This window comes from Bos indicus x Bos taurus, chromosome 21, assembly GCF_003369695.1.
Source record: "Bos indicus x Bos taurus breed Angus x Brahman F1 hybrid chromosome 21, Bos_hybrid_MaternalHap_v2.0, whole genome shotgun sequence".
NCBI lineage: Eukaryota > Metazoa > Chordata > Mammalia > Artiodactyla > Bovidae > Bos > Bos indicus x Bos taurus.
The window spans coordinates 22,888,708-22,914,879 of record NC_040096.1 but is presented as its reverse complement, the minus strand read 5'-3'; the positions used below and the strand labels follow the sequence as shown (position 1 = coordinate 22,914,879).

The window sequence follows — 26,172 nt, the reverse complement described above, 5'->3', positions numbered from 1 at the left end:
CCGATGGCACTGCCCCCTCCCCTGTTTGCCTGTGTGGCTGGTGTAATGTTCAGTGGGGGCTCTTCCGTGATTCTTGTTTCTCAGTGTAGAAGTGTTTTTTTCAGAGGCTGTGAGGATCCCGGGGAGAGTGACCCTCTTCAACCTGTATCTGTATGTCTTTAATTCTCTTTGGAGAAAGTATTTGAAACTAGTGGAAGGAATATTGTCACAAATTTGATATGTCAAGTAACTATTCTTCTCTCAACCACTGTTTTGGTGATGGGCAGGGTCAGGATGAACTAAGTAAGGTTTTTTCCTCTAATTCTGAATTGTATCTAAGGCAGCACTGTGTCCTTAAATTGATTAACCTTGATAGGAAAGGGCATAGCCTCAGTGAGCACACTGCTCCTGGGGATACAGTACTGCCTTTCTTGCATTGCTGTTCAGCAAGCATTGATCACCTGCTTTCTGCCAGGTGTTGACTAATTACTACTGGAATGAATGGTAAAGATGGGCCTTTGGTGTGCTTGGTAGAGAAGGCAGAACTCTGTACCCATGTGTGCCTGCAAATATTTATACAAGTGTTTTTGACCCTTTAAAAAGCTAGTTCAAAAGAAGATTTCTCTTATAGGCAGGGGCTCCAAAGGTTCAGTTGCCATTTTTCCCCCTTGGGATTCTAGTCCCAGTTAGTGGTGCTTGGTTTCCCTTTTCTGGTCAGATCAGTTGCCTTGAAAAAGATGAAGAAAGTCAAATGAGAATTGATTAGTTTTCCTTTCTGTCATTAAAAAATTTTGTTTGGAAATTTTAAATTTACAGAAAGGCACAAGTATAAAAATTATACAAAAGTATTTTATTCAGATTCTCCTGTTGTTGACATTTACCTCATTTGCTTTATCATTTGCAATTCTCTCTCTTTATATATCTCTCTATATAATTTCTTTCTGTACCATGAGGACTAGAGATGTTCTAAAATACATTGACATACAACAAAAGTTATGAACGTCAGTGAGCTTAAAGTTGATAAGCGTACTCTGATGAAACTCATGCTCTCACTGTTCACATTGCAGTCTTGCCCGGTGACCCAGTGGTGTCCACACAGCATTTTTCTCTTCCTTGTCTCTTAGCAGTTGTCTGCCTGAAGCATCAGGCCCAGGCTCTCTTTGTATTTGCTCCGTATGAGGGTGTGAGCTTACAGAGTTCTCGTCTTGAATGTTTTTCACAATGTTGAGCTTGTTCCTGGCTGTCAAATTTCCTGAAACTGTTATCACAATCCATGCCAGTCTCTTTAAAATTCTTTGTTTGTTCCTGGTTAGACCTCTCTCCCTCTTTCATCTCCCCCGTAACGTGGGTGGCAGGCTAAGGGGGTGTCTGAGAGATCAAGCTCCCTGGGTCGTGTCGTGTGTAGCCACCTTGGTTTCTTTTTTCCTCCTGGGTGTCAGTCGCTGTTGTGCTGTAAAAGCTGTATTTGAATAACCCAAAGTTTTTTTAAGTCAAGCAAAGACTTACTTAGGAAAGGTTTAGGGGTGTGGTAAAGGGGAACTTATTAGAAGCTTGAAGTAGCAAGCCTCGGATTTTTCTAGATTAGCGCTTCTCAGACTTTAATGTGTACACAAATCTCCTGGGGATCGTGTTAAAATGCAGGTTCTGATTCCATAGGTCTGGAGTGGGGGCCAGGATACATTTTTAATGAGTTCCTACAGCAGCAAGGTCCTAGAGAAATTTTAAGACTTGGATGATTTAGATCCCAAGGTACTGACCTCTGGAATCCAGAGATAGCTTATCTGTAGTTGATGGTCTTAAAGGAATTTGCACAAAAGAGAAATGTCAAGACCAGAAGATGTAAAGTCCGGAGTATTAAAAAAAAAAAAAAAAAGTAGTGAATGGTGTGTTGCAGAGGATAAAGCAAAGAATCAGAAAGGACTGGGTCCCACTCTGTCACTCACTACCTGACAGACTCACTATAAACACTTGACCTTTGAGCCTTGGTTTCCTTTTGTTAAGATGGGTAATAATACCCAGTTCTTAGGATTCAGCGTAAGAGTATTTATCTAAAGTGGTTCTGACTGGGTATCTGGAATATCCTAGATGTACAGTGAGTGGAAGCTGCTGTTAGTGAGTGGTTGGAGCTTCCTTGAACCTGGTCCAGATTGTCGAGCAGATGATTTGACCATGAACTCTGAGCCCTTAAGAAAGTGGAGTTCATTAGTGGCCATCATCGGTGGTCATGCCATTTTCTTCTTAGACAGGCTTATTATCCAATTGGAGTGTTACAGACATAATCTCTAGCTTTGACATAGGAATTTGATAAAGCCTCAAATATCTTTGTGAGCATGTCAAAAATATTTGTAAGCTAGTTGAGGTGGATGGGTTTGTGATTATTAGATGCATGAATAACAGTCGTGAACACAGATTAACATGAATGAGAAATGTGGTCTACACTGGCACGGACATTGCTTTCAAACACACCTTTTTAAAACGTTAGGTGAAGACGGTCACCGTAGTCCACATTTGTCATCCTCGGTGCCCCCAGACACAAGTCATTTGGGCCTGACATCTCCTTAAGGATTTTTCTGCATCCTGCTTCATGCCGTTTTTCCCTCGACAACTCTTGGAGCGCTCTGCGGTGCCACCCTTTTCTGGGATCAACAAACTGCCCTTTATCTTGTTTGTCCCTGGTGGGTGGATGGATGGTTTTTCCCTTCAGGGTGATGTTTTCTTGGGTGGAGGCTTCTGCCCCAAGCCTCGTCTCCCTCACAGTCATTCTTTCTGTTCTTCTTCCCAGTTCCCCAGTCCTTTACCTTCTGAGGAGTTCAGTGTCTATGTTACGTTTTAACCCCAGGCCTGCTTGTCCCTGTGTGTCCGTTTAAGGATGCCATCCAGCAGTGTAGCCTCCACACACCCCACCTCAGCCACCGGTGATCACACGGGCTGGCGGCACCACCCTTGGGACTCAGTCTTCTCGGTCCCCTGACCCTGTCTCTCCCGTCTGCCCCTCGCTCCTCTGGTAGCTGACAGCACGTGGCCGCTGCTGCTTCTCCATTTGCCTCCAGTGTCGTTCACCTGTGACACGTGGCCGTATCTTCCATCCTCTGTGGCTGGTCCATCAGCCCACCGATGGACGCGTTTCCTTCTCCACATTCTCTTTGGAAAGACCCCACAGCCCCGTGTCTCCGCAGGCTCCTGCCACTGCCTGTGCGAGCCGCCCATGTCTGACTTGACCTTCGGCCTCAGCCAGGTGCTGGCTGCCGGCCCCGTCTTCCCATGGTCCCTGGTCAGCCCCCTTGGCTTGTCCCCACAGGAGCTGCCACGCGTCTGCACCCTCCCTCAGGAGAAAGTCTAAACGCCCTAACCTGGCTTTCAAAGCTCTCTAAGATTTGATTGTTACCTCTTCATTCACCACCATAAACTTGTTTCTGTAAAATGTGAAGAAAGATGAGGCCCCTCAGGGCAATGGTACCACTTTGAAGACCAACACACGTGATCTGTATTCTCAGAGAACTGTCAGTTTTCACAGTGCTTTTTGTTTGTTTGTTTTTTGCCACATCTTGCAGCTCCCAGGAGGAGCCTGGAATAAATCTTCACACCGCCCACCCCGCTACCCTCTCAGCATGGATTCCAGGGGTCTGGACTTCGTGTGTCATTGAGACAGGGCTTTGTCAGGCATATTTGAGAAACTTGACAGAGATAATTTCTGATGGGTGTCAGAATTCAAGCGTGAGAGACATTTGGTTTCAGTATGCAGTTAAGTGCTTGTGCTCAGGAAACTAGTTAAAAGAATGTTTCCTTAAAAAATGAAGTCTTTAAGTAATAAACTCCCCAACACACACACACATTAGACTGGCTTCCAGCCCTCCTGAGTGTTGGCCAGCATGTGGAGGGACTGATTCTCCCCCGTGCTGGTGGGAAGGTGAACTGGTATGTCTGCTTTGGAGAACGGTAGGACAGTTTCTTTAAAAATTAAGGATAAATACAATAAAATAAATAAATGCATCCGAGACCGTTCCCTGCATTTAAAAAAAAAAAAGAGTTAAGGATACACTGCCTTCTCTTGATCCTCTCTGTCTGTGGATCAAGTTAAGGATACACTACCTGTCTTGATCTGAGAGGGACACATGGTTGGCTGAGGGGGGAGCGGGTTGATCTGATCCTGTATAAATGCTCCGTGGTGAATGGTGTACCCTGGAAGCATGCTTTCACTTTGATTTCATGCTTGGAGAGGTTTATTTGTGCCTCCTGAGAACCCACCACAGCCCCAGCCAGACACTCAGACTGACTTGTACCCCGAGAGGAAACCAGCTCAGGTGACCTGTGTCTCTCAGTTACTAGTGACTAACTGTGAGGTGGAGCCACTCACAGCCACTGTGTATTGAACAGTTTCACACGTAAACACGTTATTTTGGTTTCACTTCATAGCCTTTTTGAGGGGAGTGTTTTCCCCTTTCTTCAGATGAAAATAAAAACATCAGAGTAACGAGGCTTCTTTCTAACCTCAGTGCCACCGTACCTCTCCCACCCCCCTACCCCCTCTCAGTGGATAAAAGGGTGTTCTGCTTTGCTTTGGATTCCTTTTTCCCCAGGGCCAAGTGTGGGAAAGTGCTGCTGTCTTCTGCTGTCCTCTTTACCTCCCTTATCTCTCCTGGCCTTGGATTCACTCTTTTTTTGATGTTTAATATTTAAATATTGTGCACTGGGCTCTGCTGTGCTGAGCGCTTTCCATCTGCTATTTTAATTACCGACCCCTCCTGACCATGTTATGAAGCAGTTGGTATTCCACCCAAGATGCCATGAGAAAACGGAGACTCGGAACTTCCCAGAGCAGGCAGGTGTATGAAGGTGGTATCAGGCTCAGCCAGGATTGCTGTCAGCCAGAGCAGCTCGACCACAACATCACTGCTTCCGTCCTAAATGTTTGAAGTCCAGGGTTGTCTAGGAGAATCTGCATGGGCTGGAATTCTGCACACAGTAGCCTCTCGGATGAGATGGATGCTTATGCTCTGCCGGACTTCTGGGTCATGGCATGGAATTCTGTGTCCTAGCTACGTAGTGTTAGAAAGGGCACGCGGTGCATTCTTCTGATAGACGTGTTGGCAGGCAGCAAGGAAGGAGTATGGTTTGGGCTTCCTAACTGTGCTGACGGTGTCTCCTGTGATGACATGGGCATGTGTATTCAGACATTGGTAGCGGCTGTCACAAGGGCCCCCCAGTGGCACAGAATGTCCCAAATGCTACTGTCCCAGGGACCTGGGTCTTCAGAAAGCCATCCTATTCCTGCCTCTCATTAGATACCCTGGGTGTACATCTGCTCGTTACACTTGTCACTGTGGTTCTCTCAGGCTTTTGGTGGTCCTGCCTTGGTGTGTCTTGCTCTGGGTGTAAAGGGAAAGCGCTTGTCTGGGAAGAAAACTAAGAGGTCACGAGATTCTTTTTCCCTCCTCTTCCTAGTACTGAGCATGCTCCATAACCCACTGGGCAATGTTTTGGGAAAGCCCCCCTTGAGCTTCCTGCCTCTGGACCCGCTTGGATCTGACTTGGTGGACAAATTTCCAGCACCTTCCATCAGAGGACCACGCCTGGACACCCGGCCCATCCTGGACTCTCGCTCTAGCAGCCCTTCTGACTCGGACACCAGTGGCTTCAGCTCGGGATCAGATCATCTCTCAGATTTGATCGTATGTAGCTTACTGGGGGGTCGATGGGGAGGGCAGGTGAGCTTGAGCAGGTGGGTTGCAGGCTGCGAGGTGGGGCGATGGGAGGCTCGAGGACTTCTGAACGTCGGCAGAACAAAGGGTGCCCTGTGTCCCCACTCCTCCCAGTGAGCAGCGCACTTGGAACCTGAGCTGAAGCCTCTTCACCAGTCACTCCAAGAGCTGTTAGGAAACAGTTTCGAGAGTAAATAGGGGAGTCCTGGCGGGATTCTGAAGTGTAACTTGTTCCCTAGGGGTGACCCTAAATGGTGACCATGAGCAGGTCCCTTTGATTCTCTGGCTGCAGTTTATTCCCCTATAAAGATTGGGCTTCCCTTGTGGCTCAGCTGGTAAAGAATCCACCCACAATGTGGGAGACCTGGGTTCGATCCCTGGGTTGGGAAGATCCCCTAGAGAAGGGAAAGGCTACGCACTCCAGTATTCAGGTCTGGAGAATTCCATGGACTGTATAGTCCATGGGGTCACAAAGAGTCGGACATGACTGAGTGACTTTGACTTCACTTCACAAAGTGGAATTAGATGAGATGCTCCTAATTCTGTTAGTTGCTTTAGATGGGGCTCAGTCTTAGGAATCTGCCTGGTAACCAGCTTTAATATTGATACTTTGAGATTTTTGTTTAAAGAATTTTCTCAGATCCCTGCCCCAAAAGTTGATTGATGAAGGGATATGGACAGACAACTCACAGAAGAGGAAATAGAGGCAGTATTTCAACTTAAGGAGATACTTTATTGAGTAATCATTGTTTCTATCTTGATAATGTGGTATATTTTTACCCACTTAAATTAGTAGAATTTTAAAGCCTTGACAAAAGCGTGTAGTGAAACTTGTGTCCTCACACGCTTTTGACAGAACACAGAACCCTCATAGAAAGCATTTTGACATCTTACGTCTAGGAATGTGACCAGAGAAGACACAAAATAAGAAGAAACTACACCTTAAAGTTTTTATTTATAATCCTGAAAACTTGGAAAGTATCTAAATGTTTAGCAGTACGTGGAATAGGTCAGTGAAGTGTAACTTGTTCCCTAAAAAGAATATCATAAATTAACTAAAAATGGTTATGAAGATTGGCAATAGGAAGGAAAAAACTGAATTGGGGAGAAAAAAATTTATTTAAATTATGATGTAAGAGCAGCTGTTCTTAAAAATGTATAGAAAGAAAGTCTAAAAGAAAATGTATCAAATACTAAATGGTATTTTTCATAATTTCTATAGTGTAATTATTACTTTTATAACACCTGTCATTTAAAAACCTCTGTCTTCCTTTTTCCTTCCCTAGTCAAGCCTCCGAATTTCCCCTCCCCTGCCCTTCCTGTCTCTGACGGGGGGTGGCCCCAGAGACCCTTTAAAGATGGGGGTTGGGTCCCGGATGGACCAAGAGCAAGCTGCTCTGGCTGCAGTCACTCCCTCCCCAACCAGTGCATCAAAGAGATGGCCAGGAGCTTCTGTGTGGCCGTCCTGGGACCTCCTCGAAGCTCCCAAAGACCCTTTCAGCATAGAGAGAGAGGCCAGGCTACACAGGCAAGCTGCAGGTAAGTGTGGGCATGCACCTGCAGTGGGGCCCGAGCCCTCGTTCTCAGGGCAGACAAGTGACCTGTCCGGAAGAGGACTTGATTGCATGGTGGAGTCTCTGCATCTGCACAGAATGGTCTGTTCTGAGGAGTAAGTGCTAATGGGGACAAACTTGGGAACGCCTTTGAATCGGAGCAGAGAGGGAACGTGATGACCTAGAACCACAGGGTCATGCCCCTTAGCGTTTGGATCCATCTCTGACTTGTTCTCTTCCATGGAGATCATGCACTGCTGTTGATTGTGAGTCTTTTCCTGGGTGGATGCTTCAAGAGAAACCCTGGCAGTGATGCCTAGAATTTTGTCTGCCTCCCTCCCACCCCTCCTCATTCAGAGACGTGTCAGGCACAACCCACACTGGAGCCTCCTTCCCCAAGACTTTCTGACTGGTATCCAAGGGATGTGTGGGTTGTCCATTTGTCCACCTCCAAGGTAACGGATGTCTGTTGCCGTTGCTCCCCTATGAAGTAACTTTACCATGCTTTTGGGTGAGGCCATTATATCGACTTCTGTTTTTGTTCACCAAATATTGCTGATGGTGCCTAAATTTCCTGCTGTAGCAACACATTGGACCTGTGCCTTTCAGAGAGTGGCCTTCCATGTCATTGTCCTGAATGAAAATTATGGTTCATTTCACTGGCTGTGCAGTCCAGTTGAGGAGGAGAGTAAAACAGGCAAGGACTAGTTGGTCCACGCTGAGGTCAGTCTCCGATCTGCAAGGGCATAGACTGAGTGGGAACAGGATTGAAGACTGTTCCAATAGGATGCTGAACTGGTCAGTCACCAAGAAGAGCAGGGACTCTAGAAAGTTTAGAGCAGGCCAAACAGAAGATAGTTTCAACTCTATACAGCAACAAGGGTTTCTTAACTGTGTCAGAGAAACTTTATAAGAGGTTTGGACAGGGTTCTGTTTGGTATAAACAGGAAGCTGCGGGATTGGGAGAAAATCTCTTATCTTACAGTGCTGGGATCAAGAAGGCCCAGTATCTCCTTTAGTACCTCAAAGATATGTCTAGAGATGGTGTGGAATAGTTCTGACTTGGAGCAGTTGTGACCACATTCTTGTCTTGCTGGTGGGGTTCTTACTGTCAGTGTCCTGACTTCTATGAGTGATGACTTCATGGAGCAGACAGGAGAACGGAATGATGTTCCTTATTTGAACATTTGCAGAGAAGGTCCATTTGGACCAGGAAGCATTTAGGATGTTGTATGAAAAATTGTCCAGTTTGCTTTCAAGTACAGGCATGCCGTTTTATTGAACTTCACTTTATTGCACTTTACAAATACTGAATTAAAAAAAAATTTTTTTTGGAGTACAGTTGGTTAACACTGCTGCGTTAGTTTCAAGTGTATGCGACGTGATTCAGTTAGAGAGGTGTATGTGTCCATTCTTTTTCAGGTTCTTTTCCCATTTAGGTTATTACAGAATATTGAGCAGAGTTCCCTGTGCTATACAGTAGGTCCTTACTGGTTATCTATTTTAAATAGAGCAGTGTGTACATGTCAATCCCAAACTTCCAATCTATTGAGATTGTTTTTTTTTTTCCCTAACAAATTGAAGGTTTATAGTGACGTGTGTTGTCAGATGGTGGTTAGCATTTTTTAGCCAATAAAATGTTTTTTTGAGACATGATGTGGTCACACACTTAATAGATGATAATATAGTATAAATACAACTTTTATATTCACTGGGAAACCAGAAAGTTTGTATGATCAGCTTTATTGCAATGTTCATTTTATTGTGGTGATTTGGCACAAAACCCTGCAATGCCTCCGAGGTATGCCTATAATTCTAAATTCAAATTAATTGGTATTGTAAGCGGTGACTAGATAAAACTGTCTTCTGGTTAGTGTATCAGTTTTATGTTTGAAAATTGCTCAGGTTGTGATCGTTTTCATCCTGCACTTGTGGTTTGCCATTCCTCCCAGTTTTAGTAGAGAAACAGAACTGGTGAATCAGGGTTACCATACTGGGCTGACAGGTTTGGAGAGGTGTCCGGTTTCCTGCCTTTCAGAGTAGTCATGAATGTTCTCCCAGCAGCCAGGCTAGGGAACTGTGGCCTGTCTCCTTTCCGAGCAGGTTCACCACAGAGAAGGGCAGTGCCTTTGTGGCTTCTCTGACTCCAGTTTCTCTTTGTCTTCTGCCAAAGCTGTGAATGAAGCCACCTGCACATGGAGTGGTCAGCTCCCTCCCCGGAACTACAAGAACCCCATCTACTCTTGCAAGGTGTTCCTAGGAGGTGTCCCCTGGGACATTACGGAAGGTGAGCTCTGAGTCCTTCTGCTTCAGGTGTTGAAGGTGGCCCTGTGTTTCCAGAGGATGAGACTTGGCCTTGAGGCCAGGCCAGGCCCTGAGCCTCTGCCCGGGCTCAGGGTATGACAGGAACAGCTGTGAGGGGAAAGGAGCCTTCACAGAGCCTGCAGTGCTGCTGCGTCTGGTGCCCACACGTGTCACGGGAGACCTAGGGCCAGTTCAGAGCTGCCTGTCCAGGAGGGCGAGCGACACTGATGGCCCTGTGCTTGTGCCGTCCTGGGGAGAAAGGTGCCCAAGTGTCTGCCATTGTTTCCATCCCTTTGCAGCTGGATTGGTTAACACCTTCCGTGTTTTCGGCTCTTTGAGTGTGGAGTGGCCTGGTAAGGATGGCAAGCACCCCCGGTGTCCTCCCAAAGGTAATATGCCGAAAGGTAATGCAGACATGGTAGGAGCTTTTTCTCCCTCCCCAGTACCTGATTGCACTGAGGGACGCTGGGATGGCACATGCATGCTGGTAATGTGGTTCGGGCGTTCCAGAGCACAGAGCTCTTGGCACTTCTCCTCACCCAGCACGCCCCTGTGTTCCTTCTGAGCTAATGTTCCACCTGTCCATCCAGACTCACACTGCAGTGGGGGCGGCCTGGAAAAGCCCATGCACACCTCCCTCCAACCTGAACCCCAGTAGTTCCTGTCCTCTCAAAGCGAGGTGTTTGTCTTTCCTGCCCAGTGACGTTGTCGCCTGACCTGATTCTGAGATCCCTCTGGAGTTAGCAGGAATGAGGACCAAGTGTCTGAGTCCTCACTGGTCTGAAATGAGATTCCCTCCCTGTAGAAAGGAGCAGGTGCTATTTTCACGCTGCCCCATCTTCACTGATGAACCAGTGATCAAACTAGGCTTTTAAAGAAGTACCTTCGCCCCCACGCCACAGACCCCATGTCGCTCCTTCGCCTAGGAAAGCCAGGCTTGCCAATGTGAGCATACTTTGTGCTGTGCTGTGAGGAGCTGTGTGGTGATGACGGGACCCTCTGTCCTGCCACACCCACCCTTCCCCCCGTTGGAAGTAGGACACAAATGTGTCTTACCCATATGCCATCTTTCTTGGGGGGAAAAAAAACCAGCAACAACACCCTGCCATAAATCCCCTGCTGAGGACTAGCCCCGCCGAGGGATGTTAATGCACTTTCTCCTTCCTTGGTAATAGGGTATGTGTATCTGGTCTTCGAACTGGAGAAGTCTGTCCGGGCCTTGCTTCAGGCTTGCTCTCATGACCCGCTGAGCCCGGACGGCCTGAGCGAGTACTACTTCAAGATGTCCAGCCGGAGGATGCGCTGCAAGGAGGTGAGCTGGCGCAGAGCCCTTGCTGGATCAGGGGCCTGGCTGTGAGAAGGCGGGCTTCATGGGGAGGTGGGTACGCAGGTGCAGACGCTAATTCCTACTGAGGTGAAAGGGCTGCTCTTCTTGCCCTGCGGTGAGTGTAGCAAACATTCTGATGTATTAAAGCCGCCACTGCCACCTCTGGGCATGAGCGGTTTGTGTGTGCTCCTGCTCATGGAAATCAGACTGTGTCCCAGCTCTCAGTCTCCTTCCTACTCTAGCCAACACTGCCTTCCCAAACCTCTTCTCTTAGAAATGAGATGGACTCTGCTTGGTCTTAACATCTACAGTTGGTTCCTCCTAGTCCTGCCCTCCAGCTGTGCCTGCTGACCTCCCAACCTGGGGTAAATCCCTCTGTAGCCGCCCCCGCCGCCCATGGTGACTTCTGCACTACCATTCAGGGCTTTTTTAGTACGAGGTTCTCTCTGTCTGATTCTCTCTCCCTTTGCATCTCTGCTGTGTCAACCTTGTGTGCGATTAGCATCTTGAGTCTCAAGCAAGGAGTCATCCTACCTGGGGCCTCACTGCGTGTTCTTGGACCCTGCCTCAGGATCTCTGTCAGTTTGGTTGGAGCTTGAGAATCTGCACCTTAACCAAATTCCCCAGGTGGTGCTAATGGGTGGTGTTGGAGAACCACTTGTCAAAGTTCTGAACTCAGGAATCGGTGTTAAAACTTTTAAAAATTTGATTCTAGAGTGTGTTTTGTGATATTGGACTAGATAATCAATATCTCTCAAACTTCATTTCCTCCTTTATAAAATGGAAGATTGAAATGCCTATATTAGTAAAAAGGTCTGCAGTTGCCAGGGCTTACAGGGTTGGAGGATAAACAAGCAAAGCATAGAAGATTTTGAGGACGGTGAGGATGGTAAAGTTGCTGTCTTATGACATTAAAGTGGTAGATTGTTGTTCAGTCGCCCAGTCGTGTCCAACATGCCATTATACAGTTGCCAAAAACCCCATAGAGTTACAGTGGAAAAACAGACACCAAGTGTGAACCCTGATGTAAACCATGGAGTTCGGACAGTGATGTTAGTGTAGGCTCCATGATTGGAACAAATGTACCTCTCTGGTGCGGAGCACTGAGAGTCAGAGAGGCTGTGGAGGCAGTGGGTATCCAGGAACTCCACACTTTCAGCTCAGTTTTGTTGTGAACCTAAAGCTGCTCTAGAGAGTGAAGTCTGTTGAAATCTGTAGGGTAAGGGGGAAGATGCCTGCTTCATTGAGATGGTCACATTGGCTTAAAATAAGAGATCTACCTTACAGAGCTGACTCTTGGTTTTACAGATGTTTCTTGGTGTTGGTATGCATTTTGTCCTCTGGCTGCCCACAGTGACCCACAGCTTCCCTACTTTCTGTCCGTCCTTGCTGCATGGAGCTCACACAGCTATCACTGCCTTCGCAGTGAGAGGCTACCACAGACCCTCCCCCTCTCCAGTGCCCCTGCAGACGCCTTCCTGCGTCCTGGTCCCATCTCATCACCTGGCAGTGCTGTAGTGTCTCTCTTGGGTGCATGGACTGTAGGCTGCCCTGGTTCTCATCCCTCTCTGACCGTCTTCCTTCCTGTATCTCCTCTTCATAGTAGTAGGTATTTGATGCCCCCTTTTCTTTCCCAGTCAGACAAACTACTCACTTTTGTGGCCCTCCTCTTACCTTCGACCGAGACTCACCTCTCTGTAGGCTCAGGTCCTACTTGAGCCCCACCATCCTGTGGGGCCTTTCTTCAGGATGTCCTGTGATCATGTACTCTGATGTTTAAGGAAGAGACTTCCCTGGTGACTCAGTAAAGTATCTGCCTGCAATGCAGGAGACCTGGGTTCAATCTCTGGATTGGGAAGATCTCCTGGAGAAGGAAATAGCAACCCACTCCAGTATTCTTGCCTGGAGAATCCCATGGGTGGAGGAGCCTGGTGAGCTACAGTCCGTGGGGTCGCAAAGAGTCGGACACGACTGAGCGACTTCACTTTCACTTTTCACTTTGGAAAGCTTGGTGGCACCCGGGATGCTATACTTTCCCATGGGAATGGAAAAAACAAGATGGGCTTTTGCATCTTCAGTGAAATCGGCTCCCCATGGTTACCTCGGTCTGCAACCCATCAGTCCTGATTCTTCTCTTTCCCCACAATGCCCAGGTGGTCTGCATTCTGCAGATTTTCCTCTAGAAGAATATTCTTGGTCGTGGCCTGTTCTGTGCCCAGCTTCCCCAGCCTTCTCCCGGTCTTCATCACCTGTCCTCTGTACTACTGTTTTGCCTCCTTGCTGGTTTTCTGCCTCAAATCTCTTCTACTTTGAGACCTTTTTTTTTTTTTAAAAAAAAAAGCTTCACAGATTAATCTTCCAAGAACACTTACTGATCATCTGTCAACCCTCTGGAGCCTCCTGCCTGCTTTGCCAGCCAGATTCTGTTCTAGGCTCAAGGGGTTTGGAGGCAGAGGGCACAGTCTGCTCCTGCCCTGGTGTCTTTCTGCTCTGCTGAACCACAGTGACCTCCTGTATGTGACTGTGACCCTGCGTCTCTCCGGCTATCCCACTGCTCCTGTCCAAGCCCTCTGATACACATGTTGGACCAGTAAGCTTTCCTCACAGATACCTTAAGGGTCCCCACCCTCTGTCCTTCAAGCTCCTGTCCTGTCGTTCCTCTGCGAGCCCTTCCTGTCCAGGGACTCTGGACCATGCTGTGTGTTCATCAGTGACCACGGTCCTTTGTTGGAACCCCACTGTTGAAGGTTGTGACAGAGAACCAGGATCCTGGGTGTGATGGTTCAGGACAGTTCTTTCTCTTCAGGATGAGTGGCTACTGTTCGACCATTTGTTGTCTTTGCACCACTTTGGACTCACGGCCTCAGTGAGATTCGGGTCTCGCTGTGCTGGGGTTGAGGGTGCCTGGGACGGTGTGGGGCTGAGCCTTGTCTGCTGCGCACACCTTCTGCTGCGGGAGCCCCACCGTGGCTCCCCGCCGGGACTGACACACCTGTGGGTGCTTTCAGGTGCAGGTGATCCCCTGGGTCCTGGCTGACAGCAACTTTGTGCAGAGTCCCTCCCAGAGGCTCGACCCCAGCAGGACGGTGTTCGTGGGTGCGCTGCACGGGATGCTCAACGCCGAGGCCCTGGCCGCCATTCTCAACGACCTATTTGGTGGTGTAGTGTATGCTGGGATTGACACAGATAAGCACAAGTATCCCATTGGTGAGTGTCCCACTTCTGTGTGGGACAGCTGGGCGGCCCCCAGGGTGTAGACCAAGATTGTGACACTCTCCTATGGGAGTGGAGGCGAGGCCTGACCCAGGCCTGCTCATCAGCATATACCAGCAATCTAGCATCTTTTTCTAGGTATGCCACCAGTACTGACCTCTCTATACCCACTCCTCTCCCCCCACCTCCCTTGAAGGGGAAGAAAGTTGATAGGAGCCCTATAGGAGGTGATAGGAGGTGAAAACAAAACAGGAACACTGGTTTGAAGGTCAGCATTCACAGCCAAACCATTCTAAGACAGACAACAGGTAATACTTTATTAAAAGGCTGGGACTTTCCTGAACTTGCCTGGTTTCCTCTATTAAGAGGCCTTGAAAAGTGGTCTTGTCCAGGGTCAGAGACCAAGCCAGGCTGAGGCAGGACTCATGGTGACCCAGGCAGTAGAGTGTGGTCACAGCTCATGCTGTCCTAGCGGAGGGGAGTCTGGGGGCCTGACCACTGAGAAAGGTCAGGTTCCCAGTTGTGACAGAATCGTCTCAGTGCTGGGGCTTGGAGGTGGAACAGAACCTGGCCTTCCTGATCAACATGCTCCCCCTGCCCTCATGCACCGTCTGCCCACCCACAGCGTGTCTGGGCAGGAAGGAGTGTTGTGTGCTCATCACAGCGGAACTGCACACTGAGGGTGGGGACCTCAGAGCCCATAGGGTAGAGGTGGTGCTGGGCAGGGGGTGCTGCTTCTGACTCCCCTGCCTGGCCTGCCTTCAGCTGTGCTCTGCCTGTGTCTGGCTTTCCGCTCTGACCTGGAATAACCACGCCTGTGGGTTTGCCCACACAAAGGAGTCTCTTTCCTCCCCCGAGGGGCCACTCCTGAGGGGCTGTGCCACCGTGGTCTGCAGTTGCAGTCTGACAGGTGCCACCAGCTGAACGTGACTCCGAGGGCTTGAAACATGCTAGTGCCACCTGTTGAAATGATGATATGTTGGGTTAAAGAAAAAATATTACTGAAATTAATTCTCCTGCATTCTTTTCATTCATTCCACTACATTCCTTAGAGGTGGCTACTGGGAATCGGTAAAGTCACACGAGTAGCCCGCGTTTATGTTTCTGTTGGGCAGTGCCGTGCTGATCTAGGAGCAGGCTTTCCTGAGTGTTGACACGTGGCCTTTGGGAGACGGGCTCGAGGGTGAGTTTCCCGTCTTCCGTAGGCTCTGGTCGTGTGACTTTCAACAACCAGCGCAGTTACCTGAAAGCAGTCAGTGCTGCTTTTGTGGAGATCAAGACCACCAAGTTCACCAAGAAGGTGAGTGGGCTGGTCTGTACCCTCCTCTGGGCCATCTGAGAGGTCTGGGCAGCCACCACTCAGGGCCGGCCCAAGACGAGAGCTGTGCCATGCTGGCTATGAGCCAGGCTTCCACTGATGCACCCGAGGGTCAGGGTTGAAGGTGGGCCTGGTCTTGGTTGATGAGAGGGGATGGGAGCCTCAGCATGGGGTCACCTTCCCTCACTGTGGTCCTTGACCAGCACTGCGAGCTAAGCTGACTTCCATCCTAACCTGCATCCTCCGAGTGCTTGCTTTTTGCTGAGTGAGTGCGTTGCGGGTCAGGTTTGCCGAGAAGGCCAGGCAGTAACGTGTGGGGTTGCCATGCTGTGCACAGCCAGCCTGGAAGCTGCTGCAGTGATCTTGTCTCTCTCGAGGATCTCTGGGTCCTCTGCCCTAGTTCTTTCTGGGCCCCTTAAAATAGGAACCACCTTGTGTTCATATAGATGACCCATACCCACCCTTCTCTTATGGCCCCTCTGGGCTCCCCGTGAGAAGCAGCCCCTTAATGATCCTGCTCTGCCTTTGTCTGCAGGTTCAGATCGACCCTTACCTGGAAGACTCTGTGTGTCATATCTGCAGCTCCCAGCCTGGCCCATTCTTCTGTCGGGATCAGGTGAGTCCCCTGGGCACTTGAGAAGTTTACAGAACCCTTGCTGTCAGTTAAACGTTGTCACCTCACGTTCATCACGTGGAACTCGGAGGTCTCAGGCTCCTCCTGGTTGTCCTAGAGCACAGCAGAAGCAGCAGTGATGCTTGACCCTGAACTGCGGGAAAGCCCATGGAGCTGAGTCTTGGTGCTGTGGCCTCCCTGTCCTGGGGGTGCTGTGCAGTGGGGCACTGCTGCTCATGGGTGGTTTTGAGGATGACGGAGACCCGGGCAGGTGTGGTCAGCACTACCTGTGAGCCAGGCAGGTCCTGCTGTTGTAGCTCTAAGCCCTTTAGGTTGATTCTTCTTAGGCAAGGAATCCGTCTCTGTTGACTTCTGAATCTCTAGGCTGTTTCGGTGCTGCTACCTGGTTTGTACCCAGTTGTCAGAAGCAGGCAGAAAGCAGCACGGCAGCTTTGTCGCACGCTTCTGGGTGGAGCACAGATCTGGATGTGTTGGACGGAGCGTCTCGTCCTCTGTGGTGTGTCTGTGCTCATCACTTGAGGATCTGTGTCAGTGCACAGTCGGATTCAGCAGGTTTGGAGCATGGCCTGAGTCTCGCGTTTGTGACCAGTCTCCAAGTGGTGCCTGTGCTGCTGGTGACAGGAGAAGTCAGGGACCTGGGCGGACGCAGCACTGTGTGTGCACTTGGAGTTAGTTTTGCAGTGGTGCTGTCGCTCAGGTTTGGAGTCTGAGTAGATGGTAGTTAAACTGAGGCTGCAAGAGGAGGATGTGAAGTAAGTGTGGGTTGCTGGGGAGAGCTTGAGATCACGTGTGGGTCTGATCAGCCTCTTCTCACAGGCTTGTGTGTGTCAGTGTGTTTCACAGATGGTCCCCATTTTCAGATATCTGGAAGTTAGTGGCCTGCCTGAGGTTACACAGCCAGCAGGAGTGAGGGGCTGGGGCTGAGGTGTTGATCTACATGCACAGTCACCTCTCCTCACTGAGTGTGACGCCGAAGCCATGCTGCCTGGCCTTAGGGCCTGGAGTCACTGTCTTTGAACGCTCTCCCGTGATGTATGTGGCCATGTGACACAAGTGCTCCACAGGAGGTAGGATGGGCAGGGACTGGAAGAGCAGCTGGGTGCTCAGAACCGAGGAGGGGAGCTGGCATGGCCGCTATACACCAGGAGCCCAACGTGCGCAGTTAAGTCCAGGTACCCGTGTTGGGGACAAGAGGAGTCACTGGGGCCAGCTCTTGTGACCCCGCAGAGGCCATCAGGAATGCCCACGCCCTCCTGGTCGGAGCAGACAGCGCACGCAGCCGCCCCCCTGGCTGGTCTGACGCAGGCCTGGCTCCTCTCCTCTCTCCCCTCGCAGGTGTGCTTCAAGTACTTCTGCCGGAGCTGCTGGCACTGGCGGCACAGCATGGAGGGCCTGCGTCACCACAGCCCCCTGATGCGGAACCAGAAGAACCGCGACTCCAGCTAGAGGGGCCTGTGCACCCAGGGCCGGCCGCCTCTGCTGCGGCCCACCTGCCACCGGCGACCAGGGAGCTGGCTTCCCGAGGACAAGGGAAATCGTAGTCACCTTTGCACTTGCTGAATCTGTCTTTGTTTCTGCACTAATTAATGCACAATGAGTTTTGTCGGGTTTTGTTTTCAGAGGGTGTGCCAGGGCAAGGACCCTCTGGCTCGCCCTCCAAGCGACTCTGTAGTTTTCCCAGATTTTAGTTCCTCATTTTGCCGATGAAAAGCAAAAAAAAAAAAAAAAAAAGAACTACGTGTCCAGAAGGTATTGACACGACGCCTACATCTAGGTTTATTTATTAAAAGCGCTTTTTTACATTCCTTGCAATACTGATGGTGATGATGTGCAGGTCTCATTGGTTTCATTCTTGCAGTTGCCATACAGTGCCTTTCCATTTATTTAACCCCCACCTGAACGGCATAAACTGAGTGTTCAGCTGGTGTTTTTTACTGTAAACAACAAGGAGACTTTGCTCTTCATTTAAACCAAAATCATATTTCATATTTTACGCTCGAGGGTTTTTACCGGTTCCTTTTTACACTCCTTAAAACAGTTTTTAAGTCGTTTGGAACAAGAGATTTTTTTTCTTTCCTGGCAGCTTTTAACATTATAGCAAATTTGTGTCTGGGGGACTGCTGGTCACTGTTTCTCACAGTTGCAAATCAAGGCATTTGCAACCAAGAAAAAAATTTTTTTTGGATTTGAAACTGGACTGGATGAATGATGTTTGAGCGGCTGCTGTATATAGTTTTAAAATGGTTTATTGCACCTTCTTAAGTTGCACTTATGTGGGGGGGGAGGGTTGATAGAAGTTTTTAATCACAAAGTCACAGGACTTTTTTCTTTTGTAACTGAGCTAAAAAAAAGGGCTGCTTTCTGGTGGGGGCAGATGAAGGCTCACAGGAGCCCTTTCTCTCAGAGGGGACAAGTACCCTACCCTGATTTCCTTCGTTTGAGAAGCGTATGAAGCAACAGTTGCGGTCGACTGAAATGCTACTGGAATTTGAAAACTTGACTTTTTCTTTCTTCTTTCCTTCCTTTTTTTTTAAAAAAAAAAAAACAAAACGACTTGCCCCTCTTTGGGAAGCTGTGTGCCAAAGAACCAGTGTCATAATGCCCCTCCTCCCTCCTGCTGAGCTGACGTTGCATTGTTGCATATCCCAGCTACTCTGTGGGTTTCGTGAAGCTGTGTGTGAAGTCTCTACCTCATTGTAGTATATGCAGGCAAGACTGCACTCTCCTACAGGTGTGTGGAGTAAGCTGTGGTGTAGTTTTTTTGGCACATAATAAACACGTTGCAGCAGAGTTCCGGTTCTGTCTCTGTGTCTGAGGTGGGGGAATGGGAACAGTGAGACACTTAGGATTTCAGAGTAAAGACGCACATTTCCTTGCATCTTCTGTAATGGACAGGATTCCTGCCCAGGTTAATGGAGGGGCCATGTGGGGACCTGCCCCTTTAAGTCATTCTGGTTCACTTCGTGCACCTTGAAGGTACCTTTCTGGTAAGTGGGTACCTCTGGTCCAGGTATGTAAAAAGGCCACACAAATAAACTTTCTCGGGCTCCTCTTGGGCTTTCCAGGTGGCGGTAGTGGTAAAGAACCCGCCTGAGGTTCTAATGCAGGAGGCAGAAGAGAACGTGGGTTTGATCCCTGGATCGGGAAGATCCCCTGGAAGAAGGCATGGTGACCCACTCCAGCATTCTTGCCTGGAAAATCCCAGGAACGGGGGAGCCTGTTAGGCTATAGTCCATGGGGTTGTGAAGACTAAGAGCTGAGTGACTTAGCAGGCAGCAGGCAGGGGGCTCCTCTTCTCATCATCCTAGACCGGCCTTGGAGGGACCAGAGGCTAGCTCCTTGGGAGTCGGCACAGGCCACTTGTTCTCAGCTCCTCCTCTACGCCTCAGAGCTTTCTTCTTCTTGGGAGGCTTCCTGTCTATTGGAGTCATCTGTGCTGACCCAGTTCTTTACTGAACGGGAGTAAATTTTTGCTATTCTTCGGGACTATCACTTGGACTCTTTACCTCACAGGCTTCCAGGATTTATTTAATCCTGGTCTACTGATGATTTTTTCAGGTAGGTTGTGCCTGGGCCTGGCTGCTGGAGCAATTTCTGGAAGATTCCATTTTAATCATTAGTGGAGGGAGCTCTGTGTGCTGAAGCATCCCTTCCGTGAAGAGATGCAAGAACTCACTGTTGTCGAGGGTGGGGAGTCTGGTCAGCCAAGGCGCAGCTGGCTGCAGCCTAATTTGAAGTTTGCTGGTAAACTCCTGCAGCTCTCTCGGGGCAGGGGCTCTGACACGCCCTTTTGGTGTCCTGTCCTGTTCAGAGTCGTCTCTTTTCCCCGTTTGTCTCATTCTGGTCCACATGCTGCTTTCATTTCAGGGCACGAGCTGCTTCTCCTTCAGCCTTCCATTCTCAGTTTAGAGGGACTGACTGGACTGTCCAGGAATTGAGGGATGAGGCACACAGCCTGGTGCCCCTAACCTCATCCAACCTGGGCAGCCCAGCCCTTCCTTAAGTCAGGTGAGGGCCTGGAACCCACTTCAGCAGAGATGGAGAGAAGGAGCAGTACTCCTGAGGCTGTTGGGGGTGCCAGCATAGCAAGGAGCCAGTGCTGTTGGCTTCAGAAGGACTACGTTTGAGGATGGGTAAGACAGGAACAGCCTGAAGACAGCAGTGGTGGTTGGAGAAGGCGCCTCAGTTGGAGGCACTGCAGGTGAACTGGGCCCTGCCGGTAAATATTTGAGAACGAACTTTGTGCTAGGTGCTGTTCAACGCAAAACACTGCTGACAACAGAATTCATCCCTAGCTTAGCTGAGACAAGTCACTGACACATGCTAAGAAATGCTAGAGCAACATTAAAAGGATAGCAGTGCTGGATCATCGAAAAAGCAAGAGAGTTTCAGAAAAACATCTATTTCTACTTTATTGACTATGCCAAAGCCTTTGACTGTGTGGATCACAATAAACTGTGAAAAATTCTGAAGGGGATGGGAATACCAGACTACCTGACCTGCCTCTTGAGAAACCTGTATGCAGGTCAGGAAGCAACAGTTAGAACTGGACATAGTACAACAGACTGGTTCCAAATAGGAAAAGGAGTATGTCAAGGCTGTATATTGTCACCCTGCTTATTTAACTTACATGCAGAGTACATCATAAATGCTGGGCTGGGGGAAGCACAAGCTGGAATCAAGATTGCCGGGAGAAATATCAATAACCTCAGATATGCAGATGACACCACCCTTACGGCTGAAAGTGAAGAACTAAAGAGCCTCTTGATGAAAGAGGAGAGTGCAAAAGTTGGCTTAAAGCTCAACATTGAGAAAACTAAGATGGCATCCAGTCCCATCATTTCATGGCAAATAGATGGGGAAACAGTGACTGACTTGATTGTTTTGGGCTCCAAAATCACTGCAGATGGTGATTGCAGCCATGAAATTAAAAGATGCTTACTCTTTGGAAGGAAAGTTATGACCAACCTAGGCAGCATATGGACATTACTTTGTCAACAAAGGTCCGTCTAGTCAAGGCTATGGTTTTTCCAGTAGTCATGTATGGATGTGAGAGTTGGACTATAGGGAAAGCTGAGCACTGAAGAATTGAAGAACTGATGCTTTTGAACTGTGGTGTTGGAGAAGACTCTTGAGAGTCCCTGGGACTTCAAGGAGATCCAACCAGTCTATCCTAAAAGAGGTCAGTCCTGGGTGTTCATTGGAAGGACTGATGTTGAAGCTGAAACTCCAGTACTTTGGCCACCTGATGTGAAGAGCTGACTCACTTGAAAGGACCCTGATGCTGGAAAAGATTGAGGGCAGGAGAAGGGGATGACAGGATGAGATGGTTGGATGGCATCATCAACTCAATGGACATGGGTTTGGGTAGACTCCAGCAGTTGGTGATGGACAGGGAGGCCTGGCATGCTGTGGTTCATGGGGTCACAAAAAGTCGGACACGACTGAGCAACTGAACGGAAGTGCTAAGAAAAAAATTATAAAAGGATAACAGTGCTACTTAATATATAAATTGGAGGAAAAGTCCCTTTGATGAGGTGACATTTGAGCAAAGATTCGGAAATGAGATAATCATTTCCCAGTTGTACTTGTGTCTCCACCAGGCTACAAGGCTCTGACCTTGGTGGGGACCTGGTGTGCGAGGCCATCCCCTACCTTCTCACTTTTCCGTACTTCCACGGGCTGCCGCTGTCCACCCAACCCCGCCCCGCCCCGCCCCAACACACAAACACCGCCCCTGGCATGTGTGGAAGAGATGCACCTCTCCTCCAAGCCCTTGGGCGATCCAATCTCTGTAGAGTTCATTTTCTCAGTCGTGTCCGACTCTGCGACTCCATGGACTGCAGCACGCCAGGCTTCGCTGTCCATCACCAACTCCTGGAGCTTACTCAAACTCATGTCCATCGAGTCAGTGATGCCATCCAACTATCTCATCCTCTGTCGTCCCTTTCTCCCACCTGCAATCTTTCGCAGCATCAGGGTCTTTTCCAATGAGTCAGTTCTTCGCATCAGGTGGCCAACAAAGTATTGGAGTTTCAGCGTCAGTCCTTCCAATGAGTACTCAGGACCGATGTAGAAGCAGTAGAAACCACTGTAGAAGGCTTTCAGACACCAGCCTAAGACGACCATAGGCGGGGCGGAGCGGAGGAGCTTTGCCCATCATGGGGCAGATCAATAGCTCGTTTCGCCCACTGGATGCAGACGGGCCGTCCACATTTCCGTTCTATTTTGCCTCCGCCCCGCTAGGGGTCGCTGTGGTGCGCTGGAGTAGGCTCAGCGCGTCCCAGGCTAGGCGGAAGCGGCTTTCTGGCCTGCGCTTTATAGGTCTCTCTTGTGCTTCCTGTTTCCTCTTTTACCAAGGACCCGCCAACATGGTAGGTGTTTTGGCTCCAAGTTGGTGCCCACTAGAATCGTCCTCCATCCGCTGTTTCCCTCAGCTCCCAGCCCGTAAGGAGGCGCGCACTGCCCTGTGAGGCTGAAGCCTTCTTACGTTGCTGGTTTCCGCGTTGACCCCGCGCTCCACCACTGCCCGGCCGGGCCTTTACTGTACCGGGCTCAGCCCCAGCCCACGAACCCATCTCGGGTCAGGGTGTGACGCCGCGCTGTTTCCTGGAGCGGGGTGGTCCTGGCTCGCGAGTGACCCTATTTTCTCCACCCGCAGGGCCGCGTTCGCACCAAAACGGTAAAGAAAGCGGCCCGGGTCATCATTGAGAAGTACTACACGCGCCTGGGCAATGACTTCCACACCAACAAGCGTGTGTGCGAGGAAATCGCCATTATTCCCAGCAAGAAGCTTCGCAATAAGATCGCAGGGTGAGTCGAGTCTGCGTTCGGCTTCCAAGGCCTCCGTGGCCCCCGGGTGGGTCCTGGGAGCTGTGCGTCTGTGGGGTTTCTTGGTGAAGTTGTCTTGTGTTCACGTTGCATTGATACTTGGTGGTTTGACAGCAATGGCGCTTGGACGAAGTTAACCCCAGTCGATCTCTGGAAGAGAATATTTAAAGACCTACTTGATTTATTGCTGTATTGCGTAAATTGGAGCTCGAAGGAAAGCAGATGAGGGTTGGGAGGGATCGCGAAAGTTTTTTGGAGTATTTGGTGGTTTTACAAATGAACATGAATACAGAGGACAGGCATGCCTGGTTAAGCGGAGCTGCGTGTAGAGGTTCTGTTTATGTAGAAGATTCTTAGAGCCAGGACTCCCAAGATGATGATGACTCTCCCTTCTCACTGCGGGAAAAGAACTGAAGCTCCTACGTGCACATCCAGACGTGCTGTGTACCGTGGGGACCAATGTGTGTTCTTGGGCGCTTTGTAGCTACGTCACACATCTGATGAAGCGGATTCAAAGAGGCCCGGTGAGAGGTATCTCCATCAAGCTGCAGGAGGAGGAGAGAGAGAGGAGAGACAATTACGTGCCTGAGGTAAACTTTCTGGGGCTTACTCTGGACCTCTGGTTCATCCTGAAAGATAAAAGCAGGTCCCTGAGAACCGTTTCAGGTACTTGGTTTCCAGGGGCACCTCAGCTGCATCTCCATAGACCACCCCCCCTACCCCCACCCCCGCTCCTTAAGCAGCTGAGCTGTGCTTAGTGGCTCAGTCGCCTTGGACTCTTTGAGACCCCTTGGGCTGTAGCCCACCACGCTACTCTGTCCATGGGATTCTTCAGGCAAGAATAGTGGAGTGGGTTGCCATACACTTCTGCAGGGGATCTTCCCGACCCAGGAGTGGAACCTAGGTCTCCCATATTGCAGGCGGAATTCTTTACCACATTCTTTACCATCTTAGCCACCAGGGAAGCCCATAAGCAGCTGTTGGTGCCCGTAATCTGTTAATACCTGCCTGTATGTTGTGTTCTGCCCTGTTAGGATCATGTAAGTTCTGTACATGAGAACCTTGAATGATTGGTGACTTACCATGTCTTCTGGCTTTTTTTTTTTTTTTTTTTTTGCTTTGGCATAATATTTCTGGAGTACAGCTATAAACCCAGTCTTAAGGTTTTTTAAGTACTGAATTTGTGGGATACTATTCGATCCCTGGGTCAGGAAGATCCCCTGGAGAAGGAAATGGCAACCCACTCCAGTATTCTTGCTTGGGAAATCCCATGGATGCAGGAGCCTGGTGGCCTACAGTCCATGGGGTTCCAAAGAGTTGGACACAACTGAGCGACTTCACTTTCACTTTCTACTGTATCCCCTCTATGCTTCCCCCCTCCCCCAATTTTTCTTTCTCATTTAAGAATCTTGTAGAAAAGGCAGGGAAGGTGAGAGATTTTCTAACTCATTACTATTTGGGGCCTGCCTTGTTTCTCCTAGGTCTCAGCCCTGGATCAGGAAATCATTGAAGTAGATCCTGACACTAAGGAAATGCTGAAGCTCTTGGTGAGTGTTTGATGAATTCCTGAAGTAGGGTTTCCCTGGTCACCAACTATCAGTAGCTCTCTACTATCTGTAATACCACTGGGTAACACTTGTTGAATCTTTAAAATATATCAGGTAATCTCCACATTTTCTGTATGTTGTTTTCCTCACTGTATCCCTCGAGGCATCTCCTGTTGTTTACATTTTATAGATGTTGGAGTGGTAATTTCAGGTTAGTGGGCGGCAGAGGTGGGAATCCATCCACACTTGTAACCACTAAGCTAGACTACCTCCAGAGGGGGTTTAGCTGCTTGCTAAAGGTTGAGTTTGCTGTCCACGTGATGATAACTCCCAGATCTAGTGACCGTTGCTCTTCTTGCTCTCCTGTGTCCACATGCTAGCCACTCACATGAGCTCTGGTTTCATTTCTGGTGCTGACAGGGCACTGCTTGAGTGGTTCAGCTGTCTTCAGCACACTGATAAGTGTCTCTTCTGTGATTTATCTTAGTACTTCTGCATTTTGGTGAAAGCATGAGCTTCAAAGTCCAGGAGGCAGTTGATTTCGAGCAACTTCATTTTTCCCTTTTTTATGATGATGAAATGTTTAAGTAATAGCATGAATTCCTATATACCTACCACCCGGCTTCAGAAAAACATCACCAGTATAGCTAAAGCCTGTTACAGATTATTTTCTCCTGAAATAACCACTATCCTGGAATGTAGCTTTTTATTTTCAACTGTAAAATTGATCTTTGAGCATGAAATGAGGAATTAATTTCTGGTTATGTGGTGGGGCCTTGGTTTCACTGCACTTACATTGAGCCAGCTCAGAGGCAGGCCCTGCCCTTGTCCCACCACTCCTCTTCCTGCTTCACAAATGCTGACTGCATGAGTGATGCATCCTATCTGAGACTGGTCCTGAAAGTGAAGGGGCACTGCATTAGCCTTAGAGCAGTATTCTCAAAGGGATAGATTTTGCACCCAGGGGACATTTGGCGATGCCTGGTCACAGCTGGGGGTACAAGCAGACTTGTGGGTAAAGGCTGAGGATGCTGTTAAAAGTCTTAGAATGCACAGGACAGCTCCCTTGTGACTGTTGGGTTGTAGGATCCTTCAGATGGAGTCCACCCCCTTGTGAGTTTACTGGTCTGGGGTGGGGAGAAGGCTGTCAATTTTCTGCAGGGTCCCAGCAGTCTGACCCGAGCTGGAGGAGGTTGGTGAAGCGTAGCCTAATGGTGGTGCTGGGACTCTGGACACAGATCTTGCCAGAACAGCCACATTAAGCCCGTTTTTATCATTACAGGACTTTGGCAGTTTGTCCAACCTGCAGGTCACTCAGCCTACAGTTGGGATGAACTTCAAAACACCACGTGGAGCCGTTTGAGTCTTTCTGCTGTGCTGTAATATTTTCAATAAACCTCAGACAACAACCTTGCCTGTGTCATCTATGGGGTTGGGTCCTGGTGGAACTAAGGACAGGAATTCTTTCTCCCAGGAGAAGTGTCCTGCAGAGCACCTGTGGGCAGTGCCCATACAGACAGTGTATGTATGAGAAGGCCTGGTCCTGGCAGGTCCTGCATGCTCACTCTGCTACTGCTAAGTCACTTCAGTCGTGTCTGACTCTGTGTGATACCATAGACGGCAGCCCCCAGGCTCCCCCGTCCCTGGGATTCTCCAGGCAAGAACACTGAAGTGGGTTGCCATTTTCTTCTCCAATGCAGGAAAGTGAAAAGTGAAGTCGCTCAGTCGTGTCCGACTCTTAGCGACCCCATTAACTACAGCCTACCA

The 26,172-nt window shown here is 49.2% G+C and overlaps 2 protein-coding genes across 11 annotated transcripts in view; both read left to right on the top strand.

Annotated features, from left to right (window-relative positions):
• The window catches only part of CPEB1 (cytoplasmic polyadenylation element binding protein 1), a 109,619-nt gene extending 90,802 nt beyond the window's left edge, over window positions 1–18,817 (top strand). For 7 of the 10 annotated variants that reach the window (XM_027521172.1, XM_027521173.1, XM_027521167.1 and 4 more), the window contains 9 exons: window positions 5,422–5,648; window positions 6,965–7,217; window positions 9,405–9,518; window positions 9,835–9,939; window positions 10,711–10,847; window positions 13,871–14,069; window positions 15,281–15,375; window positions 15,929–16,009; window positions 17,363–18,817. In XM_027521172.1, the coding sequence (XP_027376973.1) occupies window positions 5,422–5,648; window positions 6,965–7,217; window positions 9,405–9,518; window positions 9,835–9,939; window positions 10,711–10,847; window positions 13,871–14,069; window positions 15,281–15,375; window positions 15,929–16,009; window positions 17,363–17,473 (1,322 nt within the window). In that variant the 3' untranslated portion in view covers window positions 17,474–18,817. The remainder of the gene's footprint in view (window positions 1–5,421; window positions 5,649–6,964; window positions 7,218–9,404; window positions 9,519–9,834; window positions 9,940–10,710; window positions 10,848–13,870; window positions 14,070–15,280; window positions 15,376–15,928; window positions 16,010–17,362) is intronic. The other 3 variants (XM_027521169.1, XM_027521170.1, XM_027521171.1) reach the window with 2 other exon arrangements.
• A 3,356-nt stretch (window positions 18,818–22,173) lies between these two features.
• On the top strand, window positions 22,174–25,815 carry RPS17 (ribosomal protein S17). The gene is made up of 5 exons (XM_027521230.1): window positions 22,174–22,401; window positions 22,689–22,840; window positions 23,343–23,448; window positions 24,340–24,405; window positions 25,688–25,815. Exons 1-5 carry the CDS (start codon window positions 22,189–22,191, stop codon window positions 25,766–25,768), a joined length of 618 nt encoding a protein of 205 aa, XP_027377031.1. The 5' UTR covers window positions 22,174–22,188; the 3' UTR covers window positions 25,769–25,815.
• Window positions 25,816–26,172: the final 357 nt, after the last annotated feature.